The 16,241-nt window shown below is 38.6% G+C and overlaps 2 protein-coding genes and 1 long non-coding RNA gene across 3 annotated transcripts in view; 1 reads left to right on the forward strand and 2 right to left on the reverse strand.

The window, feature by feature from the left end:
- Positions 1–8,395, forward strand: part of LOC119721447 (solute carrier family 2, facilitated glucose transporter member 5-like) — a 28,857-nt gene extending 20,462 nt beyond the window's left edge. The window contains exons 8-13 of the mRNA XM_038191526.1: positions 492–596; positions 1,514–1,624; positions 2,443–2,544; positions 5,706–5,781; positions 6,895–7,022; positions 7,414–8,395. Coding sequence (XP_038047454.1) covers positions 492–596; positions 1,514–1,624; positions 2,443–2,544; positions 5,706–5,781; positions 6,895–7,022; positions 7,414–7,590 — 699 coding nt within the window. The 3' untranslated portion in view covers positions 7,591–8,395. The remainder of the gene's footprint in view (positions 1–491; positions 597–1,513; positions 1,625–2,442; positions 2,545–5,705; positions 5,782–6,894; positions 7,023–7,413) is intronic.
- The window catches only part of LOC119721446 (solute carrier family 2, facilitated glucose transporter member 3-like), a 46,121-nt gene continuing 32,885 nt past the window's right edge, over positions 3,006–16,241 (reverse strand). Inside the window, exon 13 of the mRNA XM_038191525.1 lies at positions 3,006–5,604. Coding sequence (XP_038047453.1) covers positions 5,524–5,604 — 81 coding nt within the window. The 3' untranslated portion in view covers positions 3,006–5,523. The remainder of the gene's footprint in view (positions 5,605–16,241) is intronic.
- On the reverse strand, positions 9,548–11,461 carry LOC119721448. The gene is made up of 2 exons (XR_005270194.1): positions 10,178–11,461; positions 9,548–9,849 (listed from the first exon to the last, which is right to left on the reverse strand). It is a non-coding gene; the product is annotated as an uncharacterized LOC119721448 (long non-coding RNA).

The raw sequence follows: 16,241 nt of genomic DNA on the forward strand, positions 1-16,241 counted from the left end.
GAGTATTGTTGTTATTTGAAACGAACAAAATGCATGCAAAGTAAATGATCCTACATGCCTTTATAAATCATATATCGATGACTTAAGCAATCTTATCTGATCTCATTCCATCTGATTTTAGTCAAGACATAAGTAGCTTCACTGATATCACTGTAAAAAAAAGTTGGGCAAAATGGGTTGTTAATTCGACCAACGCTGGTTGAATTATCAACTGCCAACAGTCTTGGGCAAATTCTTCCCGATAGTTTGACAGTTTTTACCCAATTCAACCCAATATGAGATAATTTCATACCAATTCTCGGTAAATGACATTGCCCAACACTGTTTTATCCAACCCTTTTTTACAGTGATCATATCCAACTCAACCTGAACACTACATGAATGAAGATAATCCCAACTACCCAAAATTGCGTTTGATTGAATAAGCCCAATTAAAATGGAATCATACTAATGTTAAACGATCTTTAAAACAAAGTCTGTTCTTGTCCTAGGTGGGCATGTGGGCCGTCGTCACCGCTAGAGATCCTACATGGAAGATGCCATTGATTATAAGTGTGGTGCTGCATGCCGCTCAGCAGTTTTCTGGAATCAATGCTGTAAGTTAAACGCCTCCTATCTACTTTCAAGACAAATACTTCTCTTATCCTCTAATTCTCATATCACAAGGGGAAAAAAACACCAATAATCAGGAAACAAAATTTGTTTGTGCGGCTTTTTATAAGAAGGAATTTTGGCGTCGGGATGGTGTGTAAACTCAAATTGGGTTCAGTTTTCCCTGTACACCGACGTAGTTATAAAAACTGTATTCTCGGTATGTGGCTTTTAATGAGTTAAATTACTCAAGCGACTACTCAAAAGAAAGTGCAGGAGAAAAACCAATAGAAGAACATGATACAACCTGAATTAAACTGAGTTATACAGTGGGCTCTACAAAGACGATGCGGCACAAATAAAAGCCACATTCATATATACATGTAGCCCTATCAGTCTAAATAGTCCTGGGTCCGACATGACCCAGATTCCAGTCGGGTTTAATTGACCCAGTTTCCAGTCAGATTTGGCCCTGATTCCAGTCTGATTTGCCCCAGTTTTCCAGTCAGGTTTGACCCGGATTCCAGTCAGATTTGACCTGGATTCCAGTCAGATTTGACCCGGATTCCAGTCAGATTTGACCAGAAATCTGGTCAAAAATTTGACCTGATACTTTACAACGTCAAAATGACATATTTCTTGGCCAAAAAACACACTTCTGCCAACTGAAGGTTTCCAGGTAAAAAATGACCCCAGGAAATGCCATTTAGCCTGGAAAAGGGTCGTTTTGACCCTCATTATCTCGTCATCTAACCCAGATTCAGGGTCAAATCTGACCCGAGACTTTTTAGAGTGTACACACCTCGGGTGGGAAGCGATTTGAAACGAATGCAGAGTCTCCAGCTCAAAATCCGTCACTTAGTCGTGTCATTTTTCCAAATACATGTACTTTCAAACCTTTTTTTTTTACACGATCCTTCAGGTGATGTTCTATGCAACCTACATCTTCAAACAAACAGGCATGTCAGATGAAGAGGTTTCTTATGCAACTGTTGGATTGGGCGGTGTCAATGTTTTCATGACTATTGTCGCGGTGAGTGACACTGGTTCTTTGGGGGACACCTTAGGGTGTGGAAAGGCGTGACATTTGTCCCATTCTGGAACACAAATAAACCCTGGGTCCAGTTTTGGGTTCAGATTTCTGCTTGGCATTCATGTTGCTTATAGTTCTATTATGCATCCAATGGTTCTGGCATGGTTCCAATTACTTCGGTTGTGGGTCCAGGTTCTCTGTTTGTCCCAAGTTTCAAGTCAATACTCTTTATGAAGTAATACATGTTAAAGTTCTTGTTATTTTCATAGTTCTGATGGACCCTAGATCCGACCACTGTTCCTATTCTTGATTAAATCACAGTTATAACGGTCCGTATTAGTTGAATATGAGAAAATATATGACTGCTTTGCTGAAAAAAACTCAGTTAAACTGGTTCTTTGGGAAAGAGCCTAGTGGGATGCAAATTATGTATATATATATGGAGCATTTTCTTTCCAGGTAAGGAAAAAACCTCCAACATTGGGTACGGTTAGGTTTGGTTTCTGCTTGTCATATGAGATCTTGGCTCATAATCCAATTTTAGATTGCCATAGTTGGTTCTGACAAACTTCCTATCCCGGGTTCAGATACTCACTTTAACTTCAGTTTTAAGTTTGTTTCCTTAACAAAGAAATAAATGCTTAAGTTGTAATTGTTTGGTTCCATTTGGTTCTTAATTCCAGCTACAGTTCTTATTCTTGTTTAAGTCACAGAAAGTAATTATGGTTTAAGGATGCATGAAAGTATTCAACAAGTTATAATGACAGATTAAACATTCCCGTTGACTTTTTCAGTTTCATTTATCCATGTCATTGTAGGTCTTTGTCGTTGAGCGTATAGGACGCCGTAAGCTCCTGCTATTCCCCTTCGGCATAATGGCCATTGCCACAGCATTGCTAACTGTGTCCCTCAACCTGCAGGTAAGTAGGTTGTGCATCTGCAACCACTGCAATCCATGAGCTCTTCTTTATGGGAGCTAGGTTCGGAAGAGAGCCACAAAGAAGCTCACAGTGCACATGTAAACAAAGCATGATATCAATGTCTCAAGTCTTTTTGTCTTAAAAAAAGTTGTGTCCTTCTGCAAAATGCTTCTAAGAGAAAGAAAAACATCCCAAAGCCTACTTGTCTGAGTCTCAAACCAGTGGCATTTGCACGATAATGTTATGCTTGCCAAGATCAGTTGGGCTATGCGAATCTAAAAAGGTAGTGGCTTACCATAAATTTTGCTAATGGACTAAAACATGCAATGAAACGCACAGCAGTGCTCAAGTCAATGCGTTTTTGGAAGTTTGCACAATGGAACGCTTAATAATACATCCCCTCGGAAAGACAGTTCTACTGTACTACTTGAAGCATTCAATATAACTGTGCACTCGCCAAGATTTTACGCCTTACGGCTGACGAGTGACCAACGTTGGGTGCTTTATTAGTAAAATGGACGTTTCCTGTTCATTACATGTGTGATCTATAACATCTGACAAAGCTAGAGAAATAATTACATGTATTACAAAATATAGCTCTTTGCTGTTCAAAACTTTGGTGGAAATGTACTTTTACAAAATATGATTGTCTTACTTGTTAAAACAACTTTGCCAATTGTTTGCATCTCCAGACTTTTAAATTCAATTATGTCATTTCACATGTAAAAGCAATCTTTTTTCCCCAAAATATTACTAAATTACATTAGTACAAGGTGGAATACATGTACATCAATACCGAGTTTGTAGAATTATCATAATTCCCTACCTCCTTTGAAAACATACAGCTAACGTAGTGCTTAGAGGAGGTCTAGGGCCAACTGGAATAATTGTTTCATTGAACACTTCTGCTACCTTAGTGCTTTTTCACACTAGACAAATCTCGGGGTTGACGCAGGGTTGAAACATGCAGTGTTTCACACAACTGTGCACCAACCCTGCATCAACCCTGAGATTGATTTCACCCTGGGTTGAACTCAACCCTGCTCCAGACCAGGGTTGAGATTTCTCAACCCGGGTTGAAACTCCGCCAGGGTTCAAAACAGTAGCAATAAGCTTGATTTGCATGAAGCAAAAATACACAAAATTCAACCCGGGGCGGCACTGGGTTCGTTCACCCGGGGTTGAGTTCAACCTGGGTTGAGAGGCTGTAGAGTGATAAGGCCTTTATACTTTCAAACTGCAAAACTACAAAACATTGGAAACAGAATTGAGGATTGAATACCATCACACAGAATGCTACCTAAAGCTGAGAATGCTACAGTATTGTCCACTATCTCCTACAGTCTAAACACCAAAAGCTTTGCAAAAAGGCAGTGTACAGATTTGCATGGGAAACAAGCCTTGTGTGAAACCTTTCATCTGACATTAGTGAGAAAGCAGAGATTACTATCTCAACACTCAAGTATTTTGTTGACAGTTGGTCAAACGATATCAGCAATGTTGTTCAAACTGCAACTAGCCCTCCTTCACTTAAAATACTTAAGCATTGTAATTAACAATTTTAAGTGAACAATTAAGTTACAGTAAATGCCATACATGTTGATGGAGTTTTTCAATGTTCATTATTTGTGGGTTTTTCCTTTTTGAAAAATTGCATCATTAAAACCCCATATATACATGAAGTCTGCATGTAATACTACAAACAGGTATGCAACTTGAAAGGAAGAAAAAAACGAGGAAACTCCAATCTTTACAAGACTTTGTATGGTGATTTTCAATTTTGAATGGTTAAGTTTTCAATTTTTAAGTGTTAAGTGAAAAACGAGGAAATCAGCTGATCTGAGGAAAAGTTGCATGCCTGTACAAAAATATTTCAGAAAATGTACTTTCAGGTTGCTATACTCATAAAGCATGTGTATACAAAGTATAGACATCTTTTTTTTTAAGTCCAAATGTAAAAAAGTAGAGTCTTTTTATAATCATTAAACCTGTTTTATTTAATACATAAAACTCATTTACCCATGAAAAACAAAATATGTAATACATAATCTTACAAATGAACACAACAAGCAGTGGTTTTTTGCACTGTCGTACGGAAGTTTTGAATGAGCTGTTCACCTGGTGTTTTAATTACTCCTGTTTATGATTGATAAGCACGTACAGGGTACCAGACTATGGACTCTATGCATAAGTGACCTCTCAATGGTTACAAAGGGAACGTTGGGAGGGACCTCTTGGTGGGATTCTTGACCGCACTGCTGACAGCCCCTGACGCTTAGGCAGTTGCGCACACACAATTCGAACAAAAGACACAACTCCCGAGGACTGAAAAGATCTGCTGTTCTCCCTTTGTCTGTCGGTCCTCTGGGTGTATGTACCGTAGCGTACGCCCACTCTTGTAATACATGCATCTCGAGGACAGACACACAAAGAGGGACCAACAGATTTGTTGTTGTCCTCGGGAGTTCATCTTTCCTTGAAAACCGTCCTCGAAATGAAAGTGTGTGTGCTTAGTCTATGGGAAAGGGAAAGACAATGCTGAATTGTCCTCGGACTTGATGGCAACATTTGACTGTGCTCGCAAGCATGCATCCCTCCCACTTGAGTTCTTGTGAATAGCGAGTGTTTATGCATGGAGGCCAAAGGAGGGAAAAAGGCTTGGTTGAATCGGTTTTGTGGCTATATTTGCAGTCCTTACATGAATTGACACACTGCAGTGAATATCTGTAGCTGTAGGTAATAATAATAATAACCTGATTTACAGAGTGTTAAATTGCCTAGGGATACAATAGGCGCTAAACAAAGAATGAAAACAGGGAAAGAAGACAAGAAAAGAGGACAACCAGCTATTCACTGCACATACATGTACAAAAACCAGTTCTGAACACAGGAAACACAGAGTGACTAAAATATATGTACATGTGTACTTAATTGTAGCAATACTTCTGGTAGCAGCAAAACCAATTTACTGATCACAGGTCAAAGGTCATCTGATTTGAGTGCGCTGTACTTGATGCCATCAGAGCCGTTTACATTTCCGTCAGGACTGCCATCCAAGTTCTAAAAACATGATCAAGAACAAAACAATGGCATGAGCATGTAGGTTGTGATTTTTATCTTTTTAAACTCAGATCCAATTGCATTTTTTTTTTCTTGAATAGAGTTCCTTTGACTGGATGCGCTGGCTTAGTCTGGTGTTCATCTTCATGTACATCATTAACTTTGCCATCGGACCTGGTAAGTTACAACTTGCTAACACATGGGTAATACATGTATATCGGAAGTTTCCTGTAGACCATTCTTTCGTGTTTTTTTGTAAACATTGAGCACCATTTTGTATGGGCTGTCACAAGGGTACAAATTTAAAACCGGTTGGCAATAAGATTTTGCCAAAAATTGCATATAAACAGCCTCGTTATGTAAGAAACGGATATTTTTTTTACGGAGACTGCTCTATGTTCCGACACCCCAATGTTTCGACACCACTATGTTCCGACAACCCGCACATAAGATGTGTTACTCTCGGTTAGGGTTAGGGTTAGGAATAGGACTATGTGCAGTCGAAACATAGGGGTGTCGAAACATAGGGGTGTTGGAACATAGAGGTGTAACCTTTTTTATTAGGTCTTTGGTAACTTTAGTTTAATTTGTATTTTCAATAATCCAATGATATGTTAAGAAACATAAATATCTGTTAGCAATTTTTGTGATGTTGAACTTTATAGCTTGCCAAGCCCTGGTTGGCATAAAGTACCAATAACGGATTGAGCAATGTAAGGTCTATTGGCCTGACTGCGTATTCCTGAATACAATGTATGTACGAGTTGAGGTTCGGACATGGAATGTGTAACCTCACGCTTGGCTACAACCCTCCAAGTCTAAAAACAAATTGGATGTGTTATTTGTAAAGACAAGCCTGATCAAGCGTATGTGAGGTTCATATGTAATGTTATAATTTGTAACCTCCAACATTGTGTTTTTGTAAGGCTCTAATGTGATGTTCTGTTAGTAGCCACTAGCATGTACCAGTACAGGTTTTAATAAGAGATGTTGGGACTGTGTTTCTTTATGTGTTTGGCTGAATGTCGTTGTTCGTGACATCAATGACAAGCGGCACGTGGGAAAAAAATTAAATGCCATGCTGTGTGACCACCTGTATGTATGAGGGTTCACATGTTTCTTCTCAATGAGGTGCACCTAATGAGGTGCACCTCATACAAATGAGGATCACATGTGAGGTGCTGCTGTGATTTTCTGTTTCTACCCTCAAGCCTGTCAGTAAATTAATTTGCGGCGAGGTTCAAATGTCCTTTTTGTTGATGACCTCAATCTTGCTCCCCCCCCCCACAGGACCTATCCCTTTTGTGATTGTTCCCGAGCTGTGGGCCCAGGGGCCTCGCCCTGCTGCCATGTCCCTCTCTGTCCAAGTCAACTGGTGGTGCAACTTCATCGTTGGTCTCTCCTTCCCGTTTATTCAGGTAAAATACTTGTGCATGGAAGTCCATAGACACAGAGTCTTTCTACTGTTAGTTCAAATCCAGGAAAAAAGGGTTGTAGTATTTGTGTCCATGAGCAACACACTTTGTTAGAGCAGAATTTTAATGGACTTAATTTTTGACAGCACCATGCTTCCAGGCAACAAAATATTCTGGAATTTGAGGAATATGGCATTTCTGTCCTTGAGCATATTTTCTACAATTCTCTCTCCTTCAGCCTGAAACTGTACATTCCGAGCAAAGTGTTTCAAAATAAAATAACTAAGGATTCTAAGGATGTTCAAACTTGTAAGTTGACAGGTTTTCTCTCCAGAAGTAGAGTGAACATACTGGATTATCACTATGTATCTGTCATGCTTCTCTGCCACTGCAGGAGGGTATCGGGGCCTACACCTTCTTGGTCTTCATGGGATTCCTCATTGTCAGCACCATCTTCATCTTCTTCTTCATCCCTGAGACCAGGAACAGGACCTTCGAGGACATCTCCTCCAGTTTTGGAAAGAAGAAGGAGGTGAACCAGAATGAGTACGAGCTTCAAGACCAGCGTTAGACAGCGAAGGGCATCTCAAAAGCACAGAGTATTTTTATCATTGTTGTCTGGGTCCCATTTCATAGCGTCTTAAACAATTTGCATCAGTTTGCACAAGTTTCAACCGAGAACCAGTCAAAAGATATGTCCATCACATGACTTTTTGGCTGGTTACCTGTTTGCTTGGTAAATATTTCCCATCATTAAATTGGCAAGCTCAGCAAATTGGATTGCCAAACAGCTTTGTGTACAGAAATGTATTAAAGTGTCTCATGATTGTGAAATAAATTGGCATGTGCAGTTAAACCTATGACAGCGCAGGGTGGGCTGCAAAGTGTTTGGGAGATCACCAACTGTTGAAATAATCAAAGAAATTTGTCAAGCAATTGTGCAGCTAAAGTGTTGCACTCAGCGCCTTCTCATCATGGAACCCAATGCCAATGACACAGTGGGTTCCAAAACAGAGATCATTAACCCTTTTGGTGTGAACATGAAGAGCAACTCCTTGTGATCGGACATACGACTCAAGTCAGGAATTCTAATTTAATCACAAGTAACAGAATGAATACAGAGATTATGATAATCCAATTTAATGTTTTTACAAGACGCACATGTGCCGCTCACGCGGTCGTCCTGAAGTCCGCTGTTCCAACCAACCTTTAGTCACTGTAGTGCCTGAAACCGCCCTGCCTATTACTCATTTGTAGCACCCCAAACTGCCTGAGCACACTCTTAAGTTTTAAAATTAAAATCTGTTGTTTTCTTGATAATACCATTACATTTTGTGTATTTTTACCACCTTAAAGGGAATATACATGATTGGCTTTTGCTGTAATTTTCATAAATGAACCCATTTGTTAGACTGACATGTTTGAAGGTTTGTGTTCGAAAATGCTGGGGAAAAAACAAGGAAAACAAAACTGTTCAAGTTGTCTGGTTCCCTGACTCCACTAAATATAAAATGGATCAATTTACAGATGCCGGAAACTTGTAAGGTAATGGAACCAGTCTAGCCGGCCTGCACCCGTTCATGAACATGTAACCAATAGCAAACAAAATTTGGACTGAAAGAAAAATGGTTAATTTGGAGCAGTAGTTGAAAAATAGTAAAGTTTTTCCAACGGTGGTTGGCCGACCTTTACAAAAATACCATTTTCTTGAAAATGACTTCAAACCAGGTGCCATAATTTTACAGGATGCATTAGACTGTCATTTACCAACATCCTAGTAAGGTATTTCGTAAAAACTAGGTAGTTTTATTTTTCGATGTTTGCAAATGTTGTATATTCCCTTTGAGGCGCAAGAGATTAATGCTGCCTCTATCAGAATGTTAACCCATGCTGAATGCTTTTAAAATGTATTTCCTTGGTGCTGATTTTTTATTAATCAAAGTGTGAAGGTGAATAGTTCTGCTGTGTGAAGTAAGGGTGCTTAATTGTTTCGAAGCGGAAACATTTTTCTAAAATAAATTTTAAAAGTAAAGTTTTATAAGCATCTGGTGTATTTTTAATGAAGCTCTTTTTCTTCCTCTATACCAAAGAAAACTTTTTAGCTCTTCTCAAGTAAAGTTTTATAAGCATCTGGTGTATTTTCAATGAAGCACTTTTTCTTCCTCTATACCGAAGAAAACTTTTTAGCTCTTCTCAAGATCCTCACAAGTATATCAAATGAACTGAGACAAATCACTGTTGATCTCCTATAGCTCGGACCTTGTATGTGATTTGACTTGTGATTTACTTGTGAGGACTTGGCTTCAGCTCTGGGCCTATTTTCATGGTTCCGATACACAGAATTCTGCGCTTACAATCACCCTTCTGGGTGACTGCTCTATGTTCCAACACCCCTATGTTCTGATAACCCGCACATAAGATTGAGTTACTCCCGGTTAGGGTAAGGGTCAGGGTCAGGTTTAGGGATAGGAATAGGAGCAGTCGGAACATAGGGGTGTCAGTGCTAACACGGCTAGTCAACAAAATGTGCTTACCCTGTAACCGCAGAATCTTAAGTTACAAAATCTAAGTACCGGTATGTGCGTAAGCCAAAATTTCTCGCTAAACCCGTGAAATAAACAGTAAGCACAGAATTTTTGGTAACAGAAAGCAGGGATTTTTCCCACTAACAGAACGCAGAGCCATGAAATTGGGCGCTGAACTTGGGATATTCAACATGTTAAATACAATAATGTACAAGTAGTGAATATGGTTTGAAAGATCAGGTATAAAAATATACTTTTTAAAATACTATACTATGGGTTGGTTTTTTTTATTTCATATTTTAGCCCTTACCCTACTAGACCCTCCAACGCATGCCAATATGTGCCTCAAGAAAATCTCCTATGTTTTTTGCATGGCCCTCCAATATCTGCCATGTCATTTCAAGGGTAACTGGACAGGCACTCCAATACATGCCACAGAGAACAATGAGAGTCCTCTGATAACAATCAAGTGCCCCCAGCTGGTCAGTATCAGGCACCCTCCAGGGCCTCCAACTCCTGCCAATTGGAGCCTTCACTGCTACATCATAGTATCCTCCAATAAACTGCAGCTGGAGGGCATTGGCATAACCAACTGACATGCAGTAAACTACCCTCAGAGAGTAAGGGTTAGACTGCACTTTAATGATATTCGATGAGATATTTTGAGTCATATTCCTGAAAATAGTTGTGAGTTGTTTATTGTACATTAATAGTTAAATTTCAACAAGAGTCTTAAAAAATATCTCAGAACTGCCTTTGTTTGTATGCTCTGAGATGACATTTGTTTCCATTAGTTATTCATTGTAAAAACAAAACCTAAAAATTTTGAATTTCCGATTTCCTTTTAACCATTTCATATCAAGATTATAACGATTAAGTCCAAGCATTTTATCTGAGAAATAAATAACTTTATAATTAATGTTATTATTGTCTGTAAAAATCCGATTTTAGAATCGCCCTTTTTGGAAATCAGTTTTGTTTCATTTTCTTTTGAAAATATGACGACAACAGCCAAAGTTATTTCATCTTTCCATTTAAAAATTGTATGTGAAAATTTATAGGTAAAGATAGATGGAGGTGTATTGTTCATGAACATGATTTTGTATATATTAGAAATAGCCCACTTTTCAATTAACAATTTTTAACACAAATGTAAATAACAAACTCAATAAGAAGAATTTAAAAGTGAAGCTCAAGTGAAGGAAACAATGCAAAAATATCTGAAAACTTACAATTGTTTGGACAGAAGTATCAGTATGTCTTGAATGTTTCAGGGCATTAGTTACAGTCAAAATGGACAATGGAACAAGAACCTACTTTTCGTCCACTGGTCAGTGCTTCTGTTTATATTCTAATGTAGATTAATTTAGTTTGCGGATGGCCTCAAGTTGGAACCACAAAAGCCTTTTAGAAGTGATGAATTGTTCACAACCGGTGTTGTAGCTCAGACCTTTCGAGAGCTCACTCATTTTTTATCATTTACATGTATTTCAATTTTCAGAGATGAAGTTAAGTAAGTCAAATGACTGTGCTGCAGTGCGTCATTATTTTATGAAAGAACGACAAGATATATTTTGTAAGATCAACATTCAAGTTCAGGTTAAATTTCCTTTTTTGAGAGTCAAAATCTGTTAGAGATTTCTTCAAGATCTTTACAAGATAAATGTTACCATAAAATGTTTATTTTAAACTCTATGATAAAATTAAAACAATCTAACAAAGCCTGAAAGAACACCATTTTGTCTTTGAGCTTCCGGCCCCCTCCGCGACCCTTCTACGGGCATGCATTTTACACGGGATTGCCCTAGCTTTCTCTTGCTATAAGTTGTTTTTTTTCAAAAAGCTTACTTGGATTACAGATTGTTCCATACAGTTATTCCATCTGGCAAACTGTCATTTAGAAGAAATCAAGAATTGAAGGTGCTTTCCAATGATCAGTCAATTGACTGATTAAGATTTTTGGAAACTGAATCGTGTTTCGTGATCAAAAGGTTGAGCAAAAGTTGTTTCACTGTTTTCTTGAAAAGGATGGAGCTGAGACTTCAACCGGTTAGGTTTTGAACAGTCGCCCTTTGATTTTGAGTGGTACTATTACTGGAATGAACAAAATGCATGATACGCAAGTGATCCTATGTATGCCCAAAATAAATAAGGAATTTTTTTAATTGCTGCTTGTGTTTAAATAAATATCAGGGACTTAATATTATGAGTCTGATGTCATGACAATCTGCTGCATTGTTGATGAAGCCTTTTTTTATTAATGTATTATTAACAATGACAAGTTTGTCTTTATAATAGTGTGCGATACCGATACCGAAAATGCTGAAAGATTACTCCCATGTACAAGGCAACCAATATTATAAATGGTAATTTTGTTAGATGTTGAATTGCAAGATCTTGTAATAAATTATGAGCAAGATTTGTTAAAACAAGAATGTATAATGATTCTGTTGTTCATCTATTGGACGGCATTGCTCCAGACCAAAAGATTCTGACTATTCCTGATGAATGATTCATCCGGAAAAGTCAGAATCTTTTGGTCTGGGAACCAGACTACTAACCAATGTGTATCATCACATGGTGGCGCTATTCAAAGAAAGCAGTTTTGGTATGTAGTAATCGAAGAGCAAGCTTAATCAATCGCTTAACCCAGTTTTTGATTTGTAGTGTAACTTGTAACCCATTAACCCTCCTGCTATTTAAGCAGTCACGGACAGTCAAAATTCACTTCCACTTCCCCTGCTTTACTTTTAACAAAGGCTAGTCACCAGCAGTCAGATCATATCTGACTCGGCCTGTAATTAGTGGATAATCACCGTTGGCCGAGGGAAATAAATTAAATTTAAAAAAAAAAAAATGTCTGGATCCATGGGTGATCAAGGTTTGGTTATAGGGGGGGGGGGGGGGGGGGGGGGGGGGGGAGTTAGCTGTCAAAAGTGGGTTTAAGCAGCCATATGCGGCCAAAGGGGGGGGGGGCCTGCGGGGCTTCTAAACCTCTCCCTTAGATCTGCCACTAACATTTACATAGACTTGATGACAAGTCGTTAGACTATAGTGGTTTATGTCCGTCATCAGCGCCAGAATCCGCATACCATGCCACCGCAGTTCATGCAACGTGAGCGCTACAACCATTCATGCAAAAGTCAAGTACATGTACAATGTACTACCGCGCGGCATGGTCAGTCCGTGTAATGCAGTACACACATGGGATCGCACACGCATGAGGTCGAAAATGTACGTAGCGTCCCCGCATCTAGGACAGCATGCGGTACGTTGTACCCCCAGCACAGAGCTTGGCAGTCGCGCGCGGCGGACATGATTAAAACCACTCATTACAGACTTGATTTCAAGTCCAACATATATATACATTGCAAAGTTGTCAGGTTGTGACCTGAAAATCAAATTTTCCTAATGATGCAGTTTGTCTAGCAAGCCCACTGAGAAATGGAGCATTGAAAAGCAAGGGGGGAAAGAGTGCATGCATGCAGGAGGATTTGCTTTGGTTGTACATGTAAAACACATTGCTTGCTACTTGTTACTCATGCACAGCATGGGCTCATAACCTTCAACCACTACCAAAGCAATTCTGAGATACGTTGCGGAAGAATTTTGCCTGCTAAGTGACTTTTAGTATCAGGATAACTTTAATAGCCATAAAAAAAAAAATTATGAGTACGACATTTGACCTTAATTGCAAGAAAATACATCTGGTACAATGACTTGTTCTATTGTTTGAGCAGATATTTTGGCACAAAATGGTAGCCACTTAGAGACTGCGGGCTGACACATCAGTTCAAAATCAAAACAGAATATTTGAAGTTTGTCAAATTAATGTTATAAGTTCTGGACTCAAAGATCTCAAAAGAGATTCCTGGATATCAAATTGCACTGGCAGTTAACTTTTTTCCGCAACGTATCTGGGGAAGAAACATTCCCCCACCCATTTCAGCAAAACAACACAAATAAACACAGCAAACAACAACAAAATAAAAGCAAGCACATGCAGAGAATACAAGCTGACAGGTATACAAATGAAAGATTTATTGTGAAATCAGAAATAAAAAGAACAATCGACAGAACAGACAATTAGGAACGGGGTGGAATAGGGAGAAGTTTACAATTTTGTGCGCTGTGCAACATAACCAAACAATTGTTGTCTGCTGTTCCATATTTGCATATAGCACCCTCGGCTTTGCCTCAGGTGCTACATGTATGCCTCCCTCAGGTATTAGAAATGGGGCATCCCACATCACAGCAGTCAACAATTGTTAAATATTCACTATTAAAATAAAATCAAGTGCAAATTTGTGTTAGAACATGCAGTCAACTAGAGTACAATATATGTGAGTGTAAACATCAAGATAAGGTGAAAAAAAAAACAGGGTTGTTATTGTTAAGCCTCTACTAACTCCGTGGGACCTGCAGCACATATACACTTTCTTTTTTTCTGTGTGGCCCAAATAACAACCCCTTGATTTTCCATTGAAAGAAACACGCTGAAGCATTCTTTTCACAAGAGAGCACGACAGAAAAGCAAAAATTCAGTTGGCCCCTTATTGCTAAACGAAACGGTGAGCACTGTATTTTGAAGCAAACGTAAGATAAAATATGTCTGGCCACAATTTGTTCTCCCTGGCTATGGACCGTTTCACAGATACCAGGGTAGTGCTATTTTTGTTTTCTCGTGGTAATCTTTGGGGGATTTCATTAAAAAAATACGTCCTATAAATAGTATCCTGAGCGTGATGGAACGTATTCTTAATGAAATGCCCCGTGTGATGACCACGTGGCCACACAGTTGATTGTGTACATGTAGGCCTAACGAGCACAGAGAGACGTGCAAGATACACTGTAGAGATACAAGAGTTGTACAAAATCAGTTACTGCTCTCTAGCAGTTCTCCCTGTATGCATTCTGTTACAAGTTACAAGTATATGATTTTAGGCTTTGCATGGTGGAGTATCGACCTTATCATTTCCGTTTGCGGTAACACCATGTGGTAATAACTACTGCTTAGAAGATATTTAGTTCTGATAAGAACAGTCCTGCTTCAAGCTTGTCAGGAGACTGTCTCCTGATGATGGCTAGAGCAGGCTAGTCGAAACGTTGAGACCAACGACAAGTTCTTTTAGAACTTAAAGCAGGACTGTTCTTATCAGAACGAAAATAGCAAAAGTTGATAATAAGCTGGACAAGTTCTTTTCCGAACTAAATATCTTCTAAGCAGTAGTTATAACCACACGGTGTTACCGCAAACCGAAACGATAAAGTTACAAGTAGAAACATTGTGTTTTTGGCCTGTGCAGCAGGTCCCATGGGTAGCATGGGTACAAAGCTTCAATATACACATGGGTTAATAGAAAATAAATGTTAATATAAAGCCTTTAAAAAAAAGTCTCCAAAAAAATAGATCCAAGAAGCTCATCAGGCATTGCTGAAGAACTGAAAAGTATAGTGGTGGGAGAAATCGGAGATTTCTAAATCAGGTTATCCTAATTTTTTTCCGAACTGAATAACGGTAATCTGATTTCACCGAAATTTCCCATCCAGCTCACAGTCATGCACAACAAAAAGTGGCGAGCGAGGTTCCACATGAAATGCCCTCCCAATGACTGGGTATAGTTTGCAGGATTCAATGACCACTTGGCCTTCATAAAAACACTCCAGAGCTGTAACGTTAAAACAATGGATGGGAACTCTCTGATACGTCGAGTGGGCAGGCTATTCATGTACCAAGAAGACCACTAGCAAGTGAATGCAGTAATTACAATCAGAGACCATAGAGAAAATTGGGGGATGGTCCAGTTGTGTTCTGTAGCTTGTGTCACAAAAACAGTGAGCTTAATTTCTGTTCAAGGTCGGTTTCGAATATCTGGTTTCTAAAATTGAAACTGAATACAAACCGAATATGAAAAATCCGGATTTAAATCCCACCACTATTAGTGTATGAAAAGATTTTTGAATATTAATCTGCAATTCCAATATAAAAAGACTGTATATAAATTGTGTCTGTACAATATATTATGTTAATACTTCAGGGTAGTTGGTTGTGGAAAGGAACGGACAATTTAAATAAGAAATGTTCTAAAGCTGTATTACGCTTTTGGGCCTTAATTCTTTTGTGCAACAAATGTGATGCGATCAAGCTAATAAATGAGTCGTTTGGCGACCTTGGTCATTTTTTTTTTTTTTTTACAGTTTTTAAAAGAGCACAATCTGAGCATTACTGATGTGAAAACCGCATGCTGAAACCATCTTATGGAAGTCGGAACACCAAGAGGTGTGATTAAGTGATGCACGTGGCCCTATTTTGGCCTGAATCTCCACATGAAAGTTCCTGACAAACAACTCATTTAGCTTGATCGCATCACAACTGTAAAAAAAAAAAAAAAAAAATACCAGCTGAGAATATCCAATAGGAAAAAAAGGAAAACTGTTTCATGACCGAAAGAGAAATTTACTAATTAATGAAACCTAATTAGAAATGTATGAGTCATAAGATTGTTTTAGCACACATTCTCAAAATATTTACAAATATGCAGCATGAGTTTGAATTGTAATTTCTAGTTCCTGAGAACCAATTTTGTTTTTATCATTGCTAATGATCAATACGTAATCTACAGTTTAGATGTTACATATCAGCAATCCAGACTAAAGAATTGTCAATTTCTTTTTCTACGACATAGTTAATATTTGA

Source organism: Patiria miniata, unplaced genomic scaffold, assembly GCF_015706575.1.
Source record: "Patiria miniata isolate m_02_andy unplaced genomic scaffold, ASM1570657v1 HiC_scaffold_13, whole genome shotgun sequence".
Classification (NCBI taxonomy): domain Eukaryota; kingdom Metazoa; phylum Echinodermata; class Asteroidea; order Valvatida; family Asterinidae; genus Patiria; species Patiria miniata.